General features: G+C 44.9%; 1 protein-coding gene across 8 annotated transcripts in view; it reads left to right on the top strand.

Annotated features, from left to right (window-relative positions):
• Window positions 1–725: 725 nt before the first annotated feature.
• CELF3 (CUGBP Elav-like family member 3) overlaps window positions 726–18,959 on the top strand; it is a 190,295-nt gene continuing 172,061 nt past the window's right edge. For 7 of the 8 annotated variants that reach the window (XR_014972253.1, XM_085638808.1, XM_085638809.1 and 4 more), the window contains exon 1: window positions 726–1,676. Coding sequence is in view for 6 of the 8 variants with exons in the window: in XM_085638808.1 (XP_085494934.1) it covers window positions 1,532–1,676 (145 nt within the window). In the remaining 2 variants the exon portion in view is untranslated. The remainder of the gene's footprint in view (window positions 1,677–18,959) is intronic. The other variant, XM_085638811.1, reaches the window with a different exon arrangement.

The raw sequence follows: 18,959 nt of genomic DNA on the forward strand, positions 1-18,959 counted from the left end.
GGATAGATGGATGGATGAATGGAAGGACGATGGATGGACAATGGATGGGTCGGTGGGTGGGAGGATGGATGGGTGAATGAATGGGTGGATGGATGGTGAGGAGAATGCGTCTCACGGACTCACTCTCAAAGAGGCTCTGAAACAGTGGAAAGCAGGGAGTTGGTGAGGTCTCTACGTCAATATATTGCGTCGTTACGTATTACGAGGTGGCGTGGGTTAGGTACCGCTATGCTATGCTGTGCTGTCTAGGCTTTGTGTGTTATGCCTCTGTTTTATTTTATGTTTTATGTTGAGCTAGAATATAGTTTTTTTTCTTCATGCTAGATATTTGAAGCTATTACATTATTTACATTATTTTAATCGTACTTTATGATAATTTGCTACACCCTACCATATGCTTTTAACTTGTATTATGCTATTATATTGTGTGTAAATATTAGCACGATATTTTCTTATCTAATCTAAGTTGCATGTCTACCCTAAGAATTTGCCTCTAGGGGGTTGACAGTTCTACCCCTGCGAGCTGTACCCACCGCTCTTCCCAAGCTGGTGCCCATGGATGCCAGGGGTCGATTGAGCCAGGCAGCCCCTCCCCTCTCCATCCGCCTCTGCGTGGCTGGGCGGCGCCGACACTTTCTCCCCGGCCCCTAACTCTGACATCATTATTTCTCAGGCAGGAGGCGGGCCCCGGAGCAGGTCTTTTTTGGGGTAAAGGGAAGATTTGAACCAGAGCTCCGGGCGCACCGAGGGAGAAGCCATCCTTCCGCCTGCAGACCGCCGGGATCCTGCTGGACAGGAGCGGGTGGGGGCGAAAGTCATCAATTATTGAGAAAACACGGGTTTAACTGGTCCCTCACCAAGCGGCGCGATCGATGGACGACTTAAGTGCGCCGCGAGCGGGTAATTAATAGAGGGGAGGCTGGGCGTCCGGAGACGGGGGGACAAGGGGCTTGACAGCTTTCGGATCATCTGAAAAACTGCAGGGTGCGCCTGAGGTCAGCGGGGCCGTTATTGACGTTAAAGCCCGGGACAAGAAAGAGTTGTACAGGGGGACAAAGAAGCCACGCATCCTCCGGGCGGTGAAGGGTCGCTGTCCAGAGCAACACGCCGCTTTGTCTGTGGAAGCCTAGTGCTAAGAAGGCAGGGTCCGAGGAGAGGCGCTTCAGCTTCGGACCCCCGGGAGGGTTGTCATCGCGAGCATCAGATTTCACGCTCCCCCGGACATCGACTGGCCATACTGCACAGGAGAGGCCCCGTATTCAAGGCGCCGAAGTTAGGGACCGTCCGACCAGCTGGCACCCATCGCATCTGATTTACTGCACCCGGGAGGCCAGCCGGGCCGTTATTGGCAATAAACCCCAGCTGCTATAAGGAAGGGCGCCGGAGTGGCATCGCTGTGGTCCCGCGCCCGGACTGGGCACAAAGTTCCTGGTCGCAGGCTTTGAGCGGTCCGTCTCCTGCCCCCGGTCCCATCAGGGTCGCCAGCCAGACCATACCGGCCGCCTCCCGCCCCTGTGCCCACCTCGCCCCAATGAAGGAACCGGACGCCATTAAACTGTTCATCGGTCAGATCCCCAGGAACCTGGAGGAGAAAGACCTGAAGCCCATCTTCGAGCAGTTCGGGAAGATCTACGAGCTGACGGTCATCAAAGACAAGTACACCGGCATGCACAAAGGTAAGGGGGGCTGGGGCGGAATCCGGGGGATCCAGGGCTCGGGGCAGGGCTGGGGGGATTCGGGGCATCCCACCCGTGCTCGGGGACCACCTGCTCCAGTGTGGACCAACCCGTGGGATGATTCAGATGGGCAACAATAACTTGTTCTCTTTTATAGATCTCTGGCGCCCAAGCTCGAGTCTTCGAGGCGCTGTAAATGTCATTATCTGACGCATTTGTACCTATTTCATCGGCATCGGGCGGATGATGGGTCGAGTTACTCCTGCTGGCCCCTAAACTTGGCCGTCTCGCTTGGGTATGTGATGTGAAACGAGAGTGAGTGAGTCAGGCAGCGGCCAAGAGTTGTCTCTAAGGTACCAAAAATATTGTGTGGACAGAATATCGTGTCAAAAGTAAAAAAGGCCCAAATATATCCAGAAGGTGAGCGCGCGCGGGCGAGCATGGATTCACTATTCTTAACTCCACACCTATGTCCCTTGAAGAGGCAGCTCTCCTCAAGGTACATATATGTGGAGTTATATGTAGTAAAAACGTTACCTACCTATAGAAACTTACCTTCGGAATATGTGTGTCATTGTGTCGAGACTATCGAACTTCGTTCCCAGGATATTTTTGGTTGGGGTGTTCTGTGTAAACCCCCGAGAGTTGAAGAGAGAGGGCCTGTCCTGTCCCAGGGGGTACTCTGTCTCCCTTTGTACAATCATGCCCCCCAGAGGCCTGTGAAGGAGGCTGCACGGGTGCACGCCCCAGCAGGGGGTCCATGCTGCCCTGGGGTTACATAGGGGCCTGAGCACCACACACCCTACAACCAACGTCTTTCGCTTGCCCTCAAGACCCCGGCGTACACACCTTATCCAACAAATACAAAGGAAGTAACCAGGGGAAGGGAGGTATCCTGGGGGCGGGATGGGGGCTCGGGTACAGAAGTGTGTGAAGGAGCGAGTTAAAACCAGTCAGACAGCACATCACCCCCTTCCACCCCGACCATTTCATGGCCTGGGGTGCAGTGGCTGCCGTTAGGAGAACAGACTGTGTGTGCGGGAATATGGGGTGTCTGCAGAGCTCTGACAAAGAGAGTGGGGGCCGAGGGGGGGGGGGCGTGTTTACACGTTAGAAGTGAGGGTATAATGTGTTGTGATAGAAGCATGCATGTATATGTGCATAGATTTGTGTATGTGTTCAGTGTATATGCGTGTATTTTGTAGTCATGTATGTATACACCTACACACATGGCTTTGTATAGTGAGTGTTACGTGTGAGAGTACATCTAGTTACATGAATGTATGTGATGTCTCAATATAAGTAGGAGTGCATGTTATGCGTGTCAGTTACGTATGGAGTTACATCTCTGTATATGAATATGTGTCATGGGGTTGTATGCATACTAGTGCAGAGAGGGTTTGCCTTGGTGTAGCTAGGTGACGTTGTGGATTTGTATGAATATATGTGACATGTATCTAGACATGTGCATTGTACACTTGCAACTGTGTGCTTCTGTGTACCTCATGGTAACTTTGAATGAATACAATACGTGTATATCCATACATATGTGTACACATGTCTACGTTTGCATGTCTTTGTGTATACATAGTCGTGTCTTAATGATTGAGTGTGTTTTTACAAGAATAAGTGTGTGTGCTTGTATACTTTGCACATGCGTGTCTGTGTATATATCTCTGGCTACGTGTTTATAAGAATGTGTGTGTGTGTTTTAATCAAGTACTGTGAGTAGGTGTGAGCAAATATATGTGTTTTCATTAAATTAGCTGTGCCTTTATGAATGTATATGCCTCCATTGCACACGTGTGTCTGTGTGTATAACAAACTGAATTTAATGAATGCGTGTGTATACATTCACAGTACATGTGAGTATATATGTGTGTTTGCCTGTGTCTGTATTTGCATTTCTGTGAGTGTGTATGCCTGCATTATGCAAATATGCAAAGCACACGTAAGTGTACGTGTGTCTATAAAGCTAGCTTTCTCTTTATAGGCGTGTGTAAACGTACATGGTATATGTGAGTGTATATATGTGTTTAAATATCCAGCTGTGGCTTTACATGAATATATGGGCAGGCATACATTGCAAATGCATCTTAGAATATATCTGTATATATACGTATGTATTTATATGTGTGTGTATATATATATATAAATATGTGTCTTTATCTGAATGTTTAAGTATGCATATACTGTACACTTGTATCTACACACGTGTGTGTGTGTGTAGTTTTGTGTTTATACTAATAAATGTGTATACGTTGTACGCATTTAGATTCGCGTGCGAGTTTCTATATATTAAAATACGCGAGGACGAGGCGCGAGAGATACATTTTCAGCCGTTGCTCACAACAACCGGCGCCTTCGCTTCTGTCCTCCATATGCACATCTCCGGAGCAGCAGTTTCTAACCCCGGGATAAAAGCGTCCCAGAGAACACGCGTTGTTATCAGCATCGCCGGGACGGGGCTGCGCGCGGATAAAGGAGCTGTGACAGATGGCCGTGAGGGGGAGGAAGCAAGCGAGGGAGGGAGGGAGGGAGGGAGGGGGGGAGGTGGTACCCAACAATGGAGGGCTCTGAATACACAAGATCCCGGTTTAAACATACACACAGCAGGCCTGGCGAGGCCCCGCCAGATGCCCTGATCCTGGGGGACCCGGCAGGAGCCGGAACGCGGCACTGAGAGAGCAGCTGGGGGCTGGGTCCTGGCTCTAGCGAGCAGGGGAGGGCAGGCCACAGCCAGCATTTAGATTTCAAATACGGCTTCTATTTACAGCACCCTGTCGGGACCCCAGTGCGAGGCATTCCAGGGGGAAACAAGTGTTTCTACGTTTTTTTTTCTTTGTTGTTTTTAATTCTACACTGCCTAATTCTCTGACTGCCACCATCGAGGGACTAAGGGCGGATGGGATTTATGGAAGTTCAAATATATCAAAACAACAGCCTGCGATATTTGCAACAGCGGCATTTTATTAGAGAGAATCAGCTGACACAGTCCAGTGAAACTATGTTTTGAACAAAATCTGGAAAAACAACGACTAGAACGAGCAAACCCTCAGTTTTACAGTGCGGCCATTAAAGAGTTGTATAGGGGCCGGTAATGTGAGTAGGGTGTATAAACTCGGGCTGTCTCGTGTGCCTATAAAGGGGTCTATGATCTGTGACGTCAAAGGGTTGTCTTTTCCAATGTGAGGTGAATATGGTCTGTGACATGAAGTGGTCTCCGGTGCCAGTGGGAGGGACCGGGGTGTGTGACGTCAAAGCATCTTTTGTGCGTATACAAGTCTGTAACATCGAGGGGGTTCCTGTGCTAGCGCGGGGTGTATAGGGTCACTAAAATCACGTGGTCGTCTGTGCCAATACAGTGGTGTGTCTGTGCAATTAAAGGGTCTTTTCTGCCAAAGAGGAGTGTATGGGGTCTGTGGAATTAGATGGTCTTTTGTGCCAATGGCGGGATACTCAGGGGGAGGTGTGTGAGGTTAGAGCGTCTTTGTTCCAGTGGGAAATATATAGGGTCTGTAAACTAAAGGGGTCTCCGTGACAACGGGGTTTTTATATGGTCTGTGAAGCCAGGTATGTTGATTTGAACCTAAACTATGGGGACCGGATGCACGACCCGTGTCGTGTTTCGGATTTTCACGGGGTCGGTAGTACTGATTCGTGTCTAATTTCTCGCCTACTTCCGCTTCCGGTAAGAATAATCTTTTGCTGGCATTCTGACCCTAATTGTTGCCTTTAGTTTCTGATCTGGCCTCAAACTTCTTTTCCCCACTCTCAGTCCCTCCGCCATCCGCCTTCTTTTAACATTTGTACATTTGTAGTATACTTACTATTATTTTTATTTTTAATTATTTAGTATTCTTAAACAACGTACCCATAGTGCCTAAATAAAGGTGTTATTAGTACAAAACTCCGTGGCGCTAATTTCTTTGACCTTGCTAGGAAAGGAGAGAGCAACCACTGCTTATGCTACACGGATCCCTCCCCAGCAGTCACATTAACCCCGCTGTTGTTTTCAGAGATTAAAAGCTGTTTATATGCAGAGCTCCGCAGCAGCCGCGTAACCCACTGAGCTATCGCTCTGGGACGGACAGCCGGTACTACAAGGCTTTGTGTAGATCTCCTCAAACGTCTTAGAGAGATTGAAGGAAGTGACCTGCTGGGTTGGCTTAAATCTGCGCTACAATGGCATGAACCTGCTGAACTATGTTCATGAAGTGTAAACGTGTGACCTGTCACTTTGCGGGCGTCTCCCCATCAGGTTGTTCAAACCTAGGAGCTTCGGTTCACAGAAAATTCTCAGCGACTGTCAAATTATTCCTCTCTCTCTCTCTCTCTCATATATATACATATACATATATATAAATATATATAATCTATTATATATTATATATATATATATAATATCTATTATATATTATATATATTTGACATGTATATCGCGCTACAAACATGGAATAAAAATAAGAAAAATTCTCTAAAAAATAATTTTTTTCCTTTAACTTGTTGAAGCATTTCACCCTAGTACATCAGATTGTATCACGGTATGGAGTTTAAAAAAAAAATTAAATGTGATAATAACTAAACATGCACTGAAAAACACTCCTGCGCCCCCCACCCAAATCTCAGTGCCATTAGTGAACTGAGGCAAGTCATCTGTCATGCGTACCTTATATGTGATCTACATTCTTGTAACGAAGGGGGCAGAATCCTAGTCTGTTAATTGACCCACGAGGGGAGGGTCTTGTACAGCGCGCTTCCTGAACAAATATTGCACGGTGCGCTCATATGTGATAATGATTTAAAAGGAGGCATGGTTAGATAAAATATTTACATATGGTCAAGGCGGTCTGTGGTTAGTCTTTGCTTAGTTCTTACCAAACGCCTCCCGAGTAAGGTCTGACCCACACCCAATGTCCTAGTCTGATTTGTCTGGCATTGGCCAATCATCATGCCATGAATGTCAGTCTGGCCTATAAGAAGATGTCCCGCTTTCGGACCACGTCCGATGCCACTGGAAGGCACTAATGCACCGGCAGTTATTGGGTGGGCAAGGCCTTTCAGGTAATCTCCTAAATTCTCTATATTTGTCTCTCTCTTCTGCCAACCTAGTTGCCTTCTAGAAGCATCCGTCTTTCCAGAAGGTCTCAAAAGTCCCGCTATTGGCCATTGGGCCATCAGAGCCCGTTACAAGCACATATAAGAGCGTGGTCAACAACTCTACTGGGACCCTGAGGGCTCCAGTTGGCGTCTACCTGGGCCCTGTGAGAGTGGTTCAGCCTGGGACGCACTAGAAAAGTTTGAAAAGTTGAGTGCCGCCCATAACCGTTGGGGCCAAGGGGTTGCGTGGTCCCGTCTAATTTGGGAACACACTGATTTGTCAATACTGTTTCACTCTAGGCCTCTGTCTCGATATTTACATTTATATTTAATATGTTTTATTTAGGGGAATCAAGGCCAATGGGATAAGCCGAGACTCATTGGATCATCTAGTTTGGCCAGGGCGGGAAGTTTGAAGGGTGGGTACCCTGGACCCACAGCTGGTAATCTAATCAGTAGGCCACACTGCCAACTTTATGCCATTCCTTTACTGGCTGAGTGTCCCCTGACCCCTGCCCTGTATTTCTTGAAACCATTTCATGGCCCACCTTGAATAGTTGAAGAAAGGGGGGGGCGGTTTGGGACCGGGAGCCGGTCTTTAAACAGGTCCTGCACACAGGGCTCCTAGAGAACTGTGCTGCAAAAGGTATGCAGTTCCTAAAGTGGACGGGGGAGAGATGGGTCTTTCTTCATTATGCCCTCACACACCCGAGGGATGTCATGCTTCATCATTGGGCTTTGCTCCTCGTCGGGCCAGCGCTGCAATGCCCGACGGGCTCACCGTAAACAGGGCTCTTTGCCGGAGATCTTTTTGAAGAAGCCTTGGGGTGCTTGCGGGTGAGAGGGCAAGGTAGGTGTAGTGTAAAGGAGGTGGATTTTAAAATAAGTCTGGATCAGTCCTATTCAAAAACAATTTTAATAGTTTAGGTAGACCCGGCTTAATTAAAAAAGAGTGTGGACGCCCTATGTGGATGTAATGGTCCCAGCGGGCTGTCGCAGTGTAGTGGGTCGACCTGTTTCGTTCCTTGGTTGCTCCTAACGAGTCAAATGGCACTTCTTCAGGACCTAAATTGATGTGTGGTGCACTACTAGTGAACTGGCTCCTAAAGTGTAGGTAGGTAACCAGACGTAGTAGAGTGTAGCCTAGTAGATCTGTACTGGGCAATCAAAGACCCCCAGTACCGCGATCTACGGCAAGACGGGGACGAAACAGAGCACGTCGTTGCTCTGATCGGATAGGTGGACGGCAACTAGCTCGGATCCTACCCTTGCTCTGGGCCACCTTGAATAGTAACATAAATCAAAACAAAGAAAATATATTGGAGGAACCCTCAGATGTCCACTTCCACCTGGAAGATGGCGTGTCTAATTATAATCCCTTTGGTACAATCTAATGAAATTCATAGTTTTGCACTTCATGGAATTGCAGACAAATAATTTCAAAACTTTTGTTGGAAATTAACATTTAACAGCTTTTGTGGGAAAATGATTCCATAAAAAAATTGGGGTGTTTGCTTGCAAAATTAAGAAAAAAAATAACAAAATGTTTTGTTTGCACAAGAGGTCTGCAAACCTGCAAAGGTAAACATTTTTTGCATTGCAATGCATTTTCAAAGTTGTTTGTAGAATTGAATAAAATGTACATTTTCTGAATTTCCATTTTTCCATTTTCCATGCCATAAAAATGCAGTTTTTGATCTTTTGTGGGAGTGACAAACAGGAAGAACAACAGTTGAGCGCTTCTGCAAATCCTCAATAAGCCCAAGTAAAACAAATAGGACTTAGAGGATTTTTTGGGGAGACCTATGAAAGACTTGCCTTTACTGTGCCTTAAGTTAGTAAGAGTACAATATTCAGACGAGCCGGATGCAAGGAATAGTGAAGATCTGAGCATTAGCAGCACACTCACCAGAGCTCAGTGGGCAACGCCCGTCGACACGTTTCGGTCTCTTTGGGCTTCCTTCAAAGCTTCTAGCAAGCCTCCAACTACAGGAGATGATGCATTATATTTAGATTAATAGGTAGATTTATAGCTCCAGCTATGTATTCTCTCCAGGGCAGAGATACTGCACCTTGAACAAACAAACAATTTGTCTTTGATCCTGAAGCTTCAAATGTCATTTCACTTGGTATTTTTAACGCCTCTGGGATCTTTTCAGAGCAAATTTCACCCTTTCAACTTCTATCGACTTGAACGTTGGCCAGGATCCGCATACCGTGTTTGCTTTCTTTAAATCTTTTTTTTTCATTATTGAGTACACATTTTTTTAAAAAAATGTTTACCATACTCCTGGCTCCTTATAAGGCCTTTTATTATTTGTAAAATATTAAAAGATTCCTAACGAAGAGCTGAAAAATGTTTTTTTGATAGACCTCTTTAAAAACATGGTTTTAAAGGATCAAAATAGGTCTGTCCCCTCCCCTTCCTCTCCCAGCATCTCTTCTTCCCCAAACACATCACTGGCCAATATCGGATTAACCGTCCGGAAAAGGAGATTTCTTTTTATACCACAAACAGTTACATAATCCAAAGCTTTTCCATCAAACAGATTTTGTTATTTACTCAGAAAGGGATAAAAAAAAAAACCCCTCCAAAAATAAACGGGTAAACATGGAGCGGGAACATCAAATATACTCTGCGCGGAGGGAGCAGCACGCAGGCAAAAAAAAAAAATGAAGTGCTGGAAAATGTGAGATCTCTGAGGACATCATTATCGCCATGATACAGAATAGATTATGGGAAGAAAAAAGCACTTTTCCTTTTTTTTTTCTCTCTCCTTTTTATACCGACGCTAACAAGGACCACTGACCCTGAGCAGCAGAAACGAACAAACAAAGAGCTGGAGACCAATTCTGGTTCACAAGGTTGTAGCGGGCATGGAATCTAGGTGGGATGCCGTTAAAAATTTAAAATTTCTCAGCCGGTTAATGCGCCTGTTGAAGTGATATTAGTGCAACTGACAAGCCTCGGAGTTAAATGGCAACTTGACCAGTGTAGCTTTCATCCTTCTGATGTTAAAGGGAACGTCCAGTGAAGAGCACAACTTACAATCACACACAATAAGGATTCTAGAATGTTCCTTTGTTCGCTGATGTCTGCTTGGGTTTTGGAAAGTATTGTGACATCATTCGCCGGATTTCCCCTTTAGAATTGGTAACTGTGCATTAGTAACATCTGATCACAGGGCTGAGAAGTTGTAAGGTTGTGATAGTGCAAAGAATGTTGTATTAACATAGGGTGCTCCATAGAAAAAATTTGCATAAATATATGCTAATAGTACCCTTTTAAGATCTATTTTTTCCATATGTATATATCTGTTCAGGATGAGATTTTAGGGGCAAAGAAAAAAATAGACAGGTTCCTGGCTGTTATTAAATACCACATAAAGCGGTGTTTAAGAGAATTAGGATATTTTGAACAGTGTCCCTGCGCTCAACCTTTGAAGAAAAAAAATACCTCCAAAAATTAAGGTAGGGAATAGAAGGGCTCCCAGAAGCAATTTTTCCCATTACGGAGGTGATGAGTTTCACAGTTATCTCGCGTACCTGCTATTTTGAGATTGATTGTGAAAAATCTTTCGCTGGCGCGAAGGGAGAAGCGTGAGGAGTTCAGGTGTGAAACAAATCCGCCAATATAGCACAAACAATGATGTTTCCTGCAGGCTATTGTGATATCACGCCTATATTTAGGCTGTGGGTGTCGTTCGGGTGGGGTAGGATTAGTGCAGGTATACTGGTCACGTATCCTGTTTCTTGATTTTTGCTTTCTGTTGATTAGGTGGATTTGGGATTGAGATAAATCTACTCTGAGAAGGGTTCGGCTCTGGTGGATCATAAGGCACAAAAAGAGCACCCTGGGGGCTTGACCTCTGACCTTTAATGAAATCCGAAGTCTACTTTAAGCTTAGGGGGCCTCTCTGATTGGCCGCCAAACTTCTGAATTCAAAATATCCACCACATGGATTCCAAAATTGATTGTATTACCATATTTCTATATGATATTGATTGTGGCATGTTAGTGTGAGAGGTGCATTGTGGGATGAATACATTACCCAAACTAAAACCCAGTCTTGCAGTACCAGCCTATTCCTAGAATCAATTTCTTAAACTCGAGCCTCCTTGACTTCGCGGTTATCCCCACAGAGTCTTAGCGCACCAATGTTTAAGAGCCTTATTGGAGAGGGAGGCCTGGGAGAAGATGGGCATTTTCTTTGCCCCTTTTTCCAGGTGTATCCAGTGCTAGGCCATGGAGATCCAAACCAGATTTTCAGGGCAACCAAGGAACATTGTAAATTTCTTATTAACGTTTATTGCATGAAAATTGATCTATTTCAGTTATTGTGAAAATCTCCTGTGGGCAAACGTTGGACCGTGCTATGATGACTCCCACCCCTGACCCTGCAGACAATGGTATGTCCGCGATAACATTTACTCTACTTTATACACACACACAACACAGTTGTGATTCTCAGGCAACGAGCCGCCACCCCCAGAAGGATTTAAGGACAGGTGTGCCTAGGGAGGGTGGCATCTGTGTAGCCACCGTAAAGATTAGAAGCTTATGTACTCAAGGCCGGCTGATACCATTAGTGAAATTACTAGCCTAAAAATACAACTTAATCTGAGCACAGATCCCGGCCTGCCTCGCCTTTTGATTTCCTCAGTCGCCATCTTTTGCGCCGTCTTTGTAAACCGCCCTTGAGCACTGAGTCACATAACTTTGACTCTCTCCCCCCCCTCCCCCCGCACATTTTCTATTAGCCCTTGTGATGAAGCCATATTTCCCTGTCTGGGACCTTGGTGGGGCACGGTGACTTGCGATTATGTTTCACACACACTTCTCCGATTAAATCCCATTTTTATTAATTATCGTAAGATGTGATTGGAGGGCCTGTGACCTCTGAAGCGAGAAAGCTGATTATTTTCAGGCAGAGGGGGAGATTAAGAGGAGGCCAGCTCAGCTGCTCCCTACTCTGGTTTTAAGTGACATAAATTGGAAATATATTTCATCCAGTGATCAATTTGTGCCAGGGGGTGCAGGCGTTGGACACCAGCACCTATTTGGGGGCTTGGGACTTATTTTTCACGATCAGACTTTGACCCAAGAGCAAGAGAGAAAGGCAGAAAAGGGAGAAGGGAGAGAAAATGAGATCCTGCAACAGTAGGATAGAGACGGAAAGTGCAGAGTGGTGGAAGAAAGAGGCATGAGATGGAATCAAGACTGAGCGGCCTCGGTATTCGGCAGCGCGGCACTCGGCGGCACCGGCAGCGGGCTCCTAAGAAAAGCTTTGGGCCCCTGCACTTATTTTTTTAATTTCTATGTTTTTTGAAAATGAAGCACTCATTTAATATTCTGGGGACACTCAAGAGTGTATCTAAGACCACTGAGGGGGCAAGAAATTAAGTAATTTATCCCATATTCCCTTCTGTTACAAATCAAGGAAGAGAGTAATAACAGCAGGGTCAGAACATGTCACAGGCACACGCCAATTTACAAAAGATGACTAGGTTGTTTAAATAAATTTAGCTTGCTGACTGGATCCACCAGGTCTTGGCCAGATGTAGAACACCCTTATGTTGTAAAACAGAGATTATATTCACACGGGAAACCACAGCAAGAGCCACAAAATGGCAGCATTTTTGGAAGATTCTTGTTGCAAGTATCATTTGTCCTAAGTAAGATGTACAGAGGAAATTGACTTACCCTATCCTTATTGAGGAATGGGGACTCTTTTGTCAGGCGAGAGTGACTGTTGTGAGAGGAGAGCTTGAGGTCAGCTAGTTCTGTGTTTTTTTTGGTTTTTTTTTGGACTTAAACCGTGCACAAGTGGGCATTAGTTTGGTATTGCGGACTATTCAGTTATCTCGGATGACTTTCCATACGGCGCTCAGGTTTCCTCTGCTCACCCGAGTCGGAGTAGGTTAGTGGACCTGTGGTGTTGGTAAAGTGAGGAAGGTACCTTTGTGAAGTGATTTATCAATACCAGTTGCTGGTGGTTTGCAGCGGGAGGCCGGTGGGATTTATGAAGTTCGTTTTTGCATCTTCTTGTAAATATGTGAGACCATTGGCCTGCAAATGTGTAGCTTTACAGATAGCTGGCGCTGAGTTTCCTAGGAGCCGTTTACTTGCTTATGTTGCGTGTGTGGTTGGCCTTCAATCTTTGTGCTTTGTACTGGTGCCCTGCATGTGCTTGGTTTGGTTATTGTGAGAATTTGAATCTTGGAGATCCCTAGACACCTACAGAGCATGAGTAGGTTATCTATAGTATATTATACTGTTGCTATCTTTATGCTACAGCCCAGAGTTCCCATAAGTAGTGTTCACTTTGTATAGATAGGGGTGGGCATTCTGCTGTCAGATGGAAGTTGATGGGAGTTTCTCTACTTATGAACACACAACCTCAAGATGTGGCCATCTTGATTGTGGGTGTGCCCTGTGCTCCAGAGACAGGGCTATTCTAAGCTGTTTTGGTGCCATAGACAAGGTACATATCTTGCAGAGCCTCGAGTGAATATTTTTTTTTACATATGAGAAATTCTCCCAATTTACCTTACTCGGACTTCACAACATTTTGGGAGATTTTTTTGCAGAATATTTTTGCATAACATTGGCTTGCAGAAGACAATTGAAGCACAAACTGGAGCCATTTTCTGCAGGAACCCCTCTCCTTCCTGCTTGTATCTTTTGAATGTATCGCCTTGCACTCAGTTTTCACTCAAAATGTCAGCAAGTACGTTTCTTGAAAATTTCATGTAATTTCAGATGTCAGCAGTATTTCACCACAACAAATTGCAATTCCACACACCGCTAATCATTCGCCCGTGTCCATTTTTTAATAATTACAAAGCCTGCAGCCATTGATGGATAAAGAGCGGGTATTGAGTGATTGCATATTGCATGTGCTTTTTTTAAGCTGCCAATGAAAATCTAATAAAACATTTTTAATATGATTTGAATCAATACATCCACAAGTGATATTGCCGCGTGTGAGAAGAGAGACTTTTATGTTGCCGTAATATGCTATAAAAGTAATCAATAATAGTATTCTTTTTGGAGCTGCATAATGGCCCATTGTGACATATTTGAGGGTTTCTTATTTTTGTACATCACATTCTAGTACCGATTTACTTCTGTACCCCCTATTTTTATAGTTGAAAATGTGAATTTGAGAGCTAGACCGAAATTCCCAGGATCACACAGTTTTGTCAGATAGAGAACACGAGAATCCCCCCCCCACCCCCCACCCCCGTGTAAGGATTCCACAGTTTGCATTTGACAGGCTGGTCGTTCTCTTCTCCAGTCTCCACATTTACACATAAGCAAACACTTTGTGCCTTTTTGTTTTCATAGATCCAGGTGCTTGTATCAAACATCAATTTCAAGCAATCTTATATTCTGAAGGTTGGTTGCACTAAACTTTTCTATTCTACAATTTGTAAAGGAGTCCTCCTGGAAACATGATTCTTTGAAGTTTTTGTAGAAATGACTAGTGTGCAAATCAATGATAACTATAAAATGTAATTTCTGTAATGGCTTTGCAAGCATGTATTTTATGTCAGTGATCTTTTTCTTCTTGTAAATTGGTTAGTCCAAATAAAAAAGGGTTGGATCCCCAGAAAATTACTTGCAGCTGACGCAAAAAAAGTATGTGCATTGAATAACGGTTTGCTACCACTTGCATGATAGCCTAGCGTAATAAATAAGCTATCGCTGTATTAGGCAGCTTAGGCCAACAATATGAATAACAAAGGCCTCTCAGAAACATCAGTCAATCAAGATGTTAAAAACTGAAACTGTTCTGTTCTTCGATTGCTTACCTTGAGTAAAAGATATGGGCATGCAGGGTGGCATGGAGTAAGTTTGATACTAGGCCCAGCTGGCTAGCATCTTCGATTAAAGCTTCATTTTGGCTTACGGAGGAGCGACACAAGTCAGTCGATAACTCGCCGCTTGAACATGGTGTGAACAGCGGAAGAAAGTTGAATTCCACTGAGGTCAACTCCTCTTTCCGTCCATCCGATTTTGGTCAATTGAATACCATTGAAATGAGTAGTAGTAAAACCTGTTATTTACAGTGCTTAGAGATGGTAGAAGTGCTCTATGAAGCACTATATAAATGTTAGTTGTTAGCATTTTTACTATTCTAGGCATCCATCTATGTTCCTATAGAGCATGCTCCAGTGGGGATGGGTTGTCTGGCCCTTTCGGAAGTGGACATTTGGTGTGGCCCTGGCAACCAGCATAGGTCTAGACCTTGACAAGCTTTGTGACTGAAAAGTAGTTCTGGGTGAGAGAAGACTTGTGCTGTCAATGATAGTGGTATGTTTTCAGAGTTTGCTGCTATATAATTCAATCTCCTTGTCTTAAAATCTAGATTTCCTTGTCGCAAAGTAGAGAATCCCAGTTCTAGTGCAGTGGAGTTTGTATAGCGCTTCCATACCTCTCACAAGGTCCGAAGCACTATCATATCTGCAGCTGCTCTCAGCAGTCATCCGTATTTAGAAGCAGGGCGCGGACCGGGCGAAGCGGATCACGCCCGATGTAAGCAAGCGTCTGCCCTGGGCAGCGGCGATGGGATTTGAAAGCACTTGATTATGAAACAAATGGATTTAAGTAAATTGCTTTCAGGCCTGGAATCAGATTGGATTTGTGTTTGGCCGCACACACCAAAATGGAAATGGAGGCCTAGGAGGAGGCAGCGTGGTGAAGAGGAGGTAGACCTTTAGGGGGGCTCAGGAGATGAGCCCTCCACACTGTTAGATTGCACTGATCCACCCCCACACTATAATGCATTCCTCCCACCCCCTGCCTCTTCACAAAGATGCCCAGAATTACTCAGTGAGAATTTACATATCTGCCTCTTTTGTTCCTGTCAAGAATATGGGGTTAAATCGCTCAATAAAGCTCTAGAGAGGCCTGTCTCGGGTAGAAGTGTTTATGGGGGAGAGCGGAAATCTTTTTTTTACTCACAGTAGGCTATGAATGTTTTTCTGAATTTGATTTACTTGCCATGCAGTTGAAACTGTTTGGTATTTGCTGCACCTTGAGCTGTATCACATTACACTTACAAATGCCTTTGGATTGCACAATTTTGCTTGGATTAATTGAAAGTAAAAGTGGGTTTACTGAGTTCAGAACAAGCCCTAATCCCTAATCAGATTTCAGCCCAATCTAAATCCTGTTGAAATTTGAACCAATTCTGAGGCCTACTGACCAATGAATGAACCCTAATTCTTTTTGTGACCCACATCCAGTCTAAGAGTCGATTGACTTCTGAACCGGGATTGAGGTAGATCTGAACAATATCCACGATCTACCGGTTCTGTTATAGAGCTCTAAACCTCACTTAGATTCGAACCGATTCCCAGACCTGCTACTGCAAAGGTTCACCGCTAAAGTTAAGCGAGATCAGAACCTGGCCTGAAGTCTTCTTCTGTCTGACCCACTTCTCTCAGCTAAATCTGCACTAAGGTCTACTTAGACCCTTATAAAGCCCAAAGTACACTTATCTGATCTAGGCCTAAGGCCATCCTTTCTCCCAAAGCATCCCTTTTACCTCCCTACATCCTAAACCCCCCTTTAACCTTTGTATATTTAAACCAGCCCTGGGGGCAACTATCGCCTGCCGAGATCTGAAACTTCTTTTAACCCACTGATATATAAATAAGCATTAAGACCTACTGCTGTATAGGAACCTGCCACAAGGCTTGGAGGGGTACAAAAAAAGGCATAAGGCCTACTGAGATCTAAGCATGCCCGAAGCCCTACAGAAATATGAAGATGTTCCAAGGCCTTCTGTTGTTCACATTGGTGAAAAGATCAGACTTCAAAACCTATAGCTCTAGTTTGAGGATGAAGATTAGAACTAAAGAAATCAGCAAGGAAACAAACTCCTCCAAACAACCAGAAAGCGAAAACATGGGACAAAAACAGTAGCAAAAGGGCAAAGAAGAAGATGAAAAATAAGGGATCTAATGTGGTGCAGCACATCTACCTCTCGTGGCGGCCTTCCTTATATGTGATTAAACAAGAACTCTTCAGTTCATGAAAAGCCTCAAACTCCATCTTGGATTGGGAATCTCAAATAATGTTCTATGGTCCATCTACCTTCTTGAAGGGCTGGTTATGAGGCTTGTGCTTGTCAACTTTTTAGGTCTCGGCTAGCGAAGGCTGCGCTTGCGCAGTCTCGCTCGCGAGATTTAATGTTTTCAGGAGTGGGGCTTTAACCCGCCCCTTTTTTTCCCTCTTCTCCATTGGCTGGCCTCTTAAATGCTGGTCAGCCATTGGAGAAGAGCTTTGTCTCTCCAAACAAGCCCCTTCTTTTTCGGATTCGTGGGCGTGTTTTTTCGATTCTTCCGGTTTTTTGAAGCCCTGCCTCTTTCCGCCCCTTTTACACGTGGTGGGTGTGTTTGTTTGTTTTTTTTAGCGTCGGAAGATTCGTCCATTTTGTGCGTGGTAGGGGTGCCTCGTCTAATACTAGAATAACTTGGGTCCGCTATAATCACATCATTAGGCAACACATTAACACAGACCGTTCCAAACGAACTCTTTGACACGTACAACAGGTGTGATTAGAATAACAGGTGTACACCTTTAATTCAGACCCTAAAGTAATTTTACTTTCGTTTAATTCATAACCCCGCAGATGCACGGCCACGGGAGCAGTTCCTTACAGGTTTTGGGTCAACATACTACACACTCTCTCTCCCTTCTCTAATGCCCACTCTGAAGTCCCGGCTATCTGGGCTCCACGGTGGGCTCACACCCCTCATCTCACCTAAGCAGATCTGTTCCCATAGGCTCATGGGATTGGGTACCACGCTCCCCTCCACTCCGACGCTCTCGACTCCGATGCTCCCATTGACTGAGACGCGTCCATTCAATTCCAGGTTTCCTTGGACTGGCCCAAACCCTTCTGCCCCCACGCTTTTCCGCTCGGTTAGGCTGGTCTTGACTGCCAAGCTCCCTTCTGCTGCCACCACTCCATCGTCTCCAGCGCTTCTTTCAGGTTCTCCACTGTCTGCAGCCATGGTCCAGCCTTGCTGCAAGAGCCGGTTACCAGGCAACCGGTAAACGCTGTTGAGAACTACCCAGAAATCACAGCGGCAAGACCGTCTATCACTTCCGGGTTAGGGCGAGTGGTGTTTTCACACGTGGGTCGGTCGTGCATTTTGGAATGGCTCGGGAAGAAAGGTAGGAGAGGGGGCAGCGGGAGCACAAGGAGACGTAGTTCATAGTAAAAATAGGCTTGGAAACATCTCCAGGCAGGAGCGCGTGAAGAAACCCTTCTACACTCACAGGGATTGGTAGATCTGCACCGCTTCCTGTCCCCCAAAAATGCGAGCTGTGGTTTATGCGTTTTCCATTTCTCATTTGTGGCTCTTCACATGCCTTGCTGGGATTTTAACCGGCCTTTTCAGGTTACTCTCTTAACTCAGAAGTATACGAGACACTGAGGGACAGGGCTGAAATAGGGAACAACTTGTATACTTTGGAGTTAAGTGCATGGCAACACAAGGGGGCGGAGTCATGCAAAGCAGTCTGACAGTCAACGTAAACATTTATTATTTTAAAAAAACTCTGTCACAAATAAATGGTCAGCGAGGAGAATTGGGAAAATACATCCGTTCTGACAGTTAAATTGGTTGCAAAGACTGCATCTTAAAATATTTTATGGGGTTAAGGTAGCTGTTGCAAAGAGCTTTGCTTGTCCAGATCCGTATTGTGTCTAGTAAGAGATTTGACTTACAAAGTAGCATGAAGTGTTAATGTGTCTCCAGCCAAGCTCATCCTGCAATATGCAGATGACAGATATTAATTTTATCTAGATAGAAGTAAGTTACTGCTTTTGACACACACATCAAGTTATTAGTACAGACAGTCCCAAGCAATGTTCTGCTTTTTAGGTCTCGTCTAGCACAGTCTATGGCTCTTTTCATAGTGAGGTGCGGGATAGCGACACATGTCAATGCCAGCATGAACACCACAGAATGTACTAGGGATACTATGTGACTATACTTCCTACTCTTCCTTGCCATGCGATGTCTTCCTCTTTCTTAATAACCATTGTTCGTTCAGTAATTTCATTGTGTAGTAGAATAACATGGAATTTATGGTGGCAGTTCCTAAATACAGAATTTTGCAAATTAAATTCCACCAGTTGGAAGGATTTCTTGACGTCA

The sequence above is a fragment of the Triturus cristatus genome, chromosome 12 (assembly GCF_964204655.1).
Source record: "Triturus cristatus chromosome 12, aTriCri1.1, whole genome shotgun sequence".
Classification (NCBI taxonomy): Eukaryota; Metazoa; Chordata; class Amphibia; order Caudata; family Salamandridae; genus Triturus; species Triturus cristatus.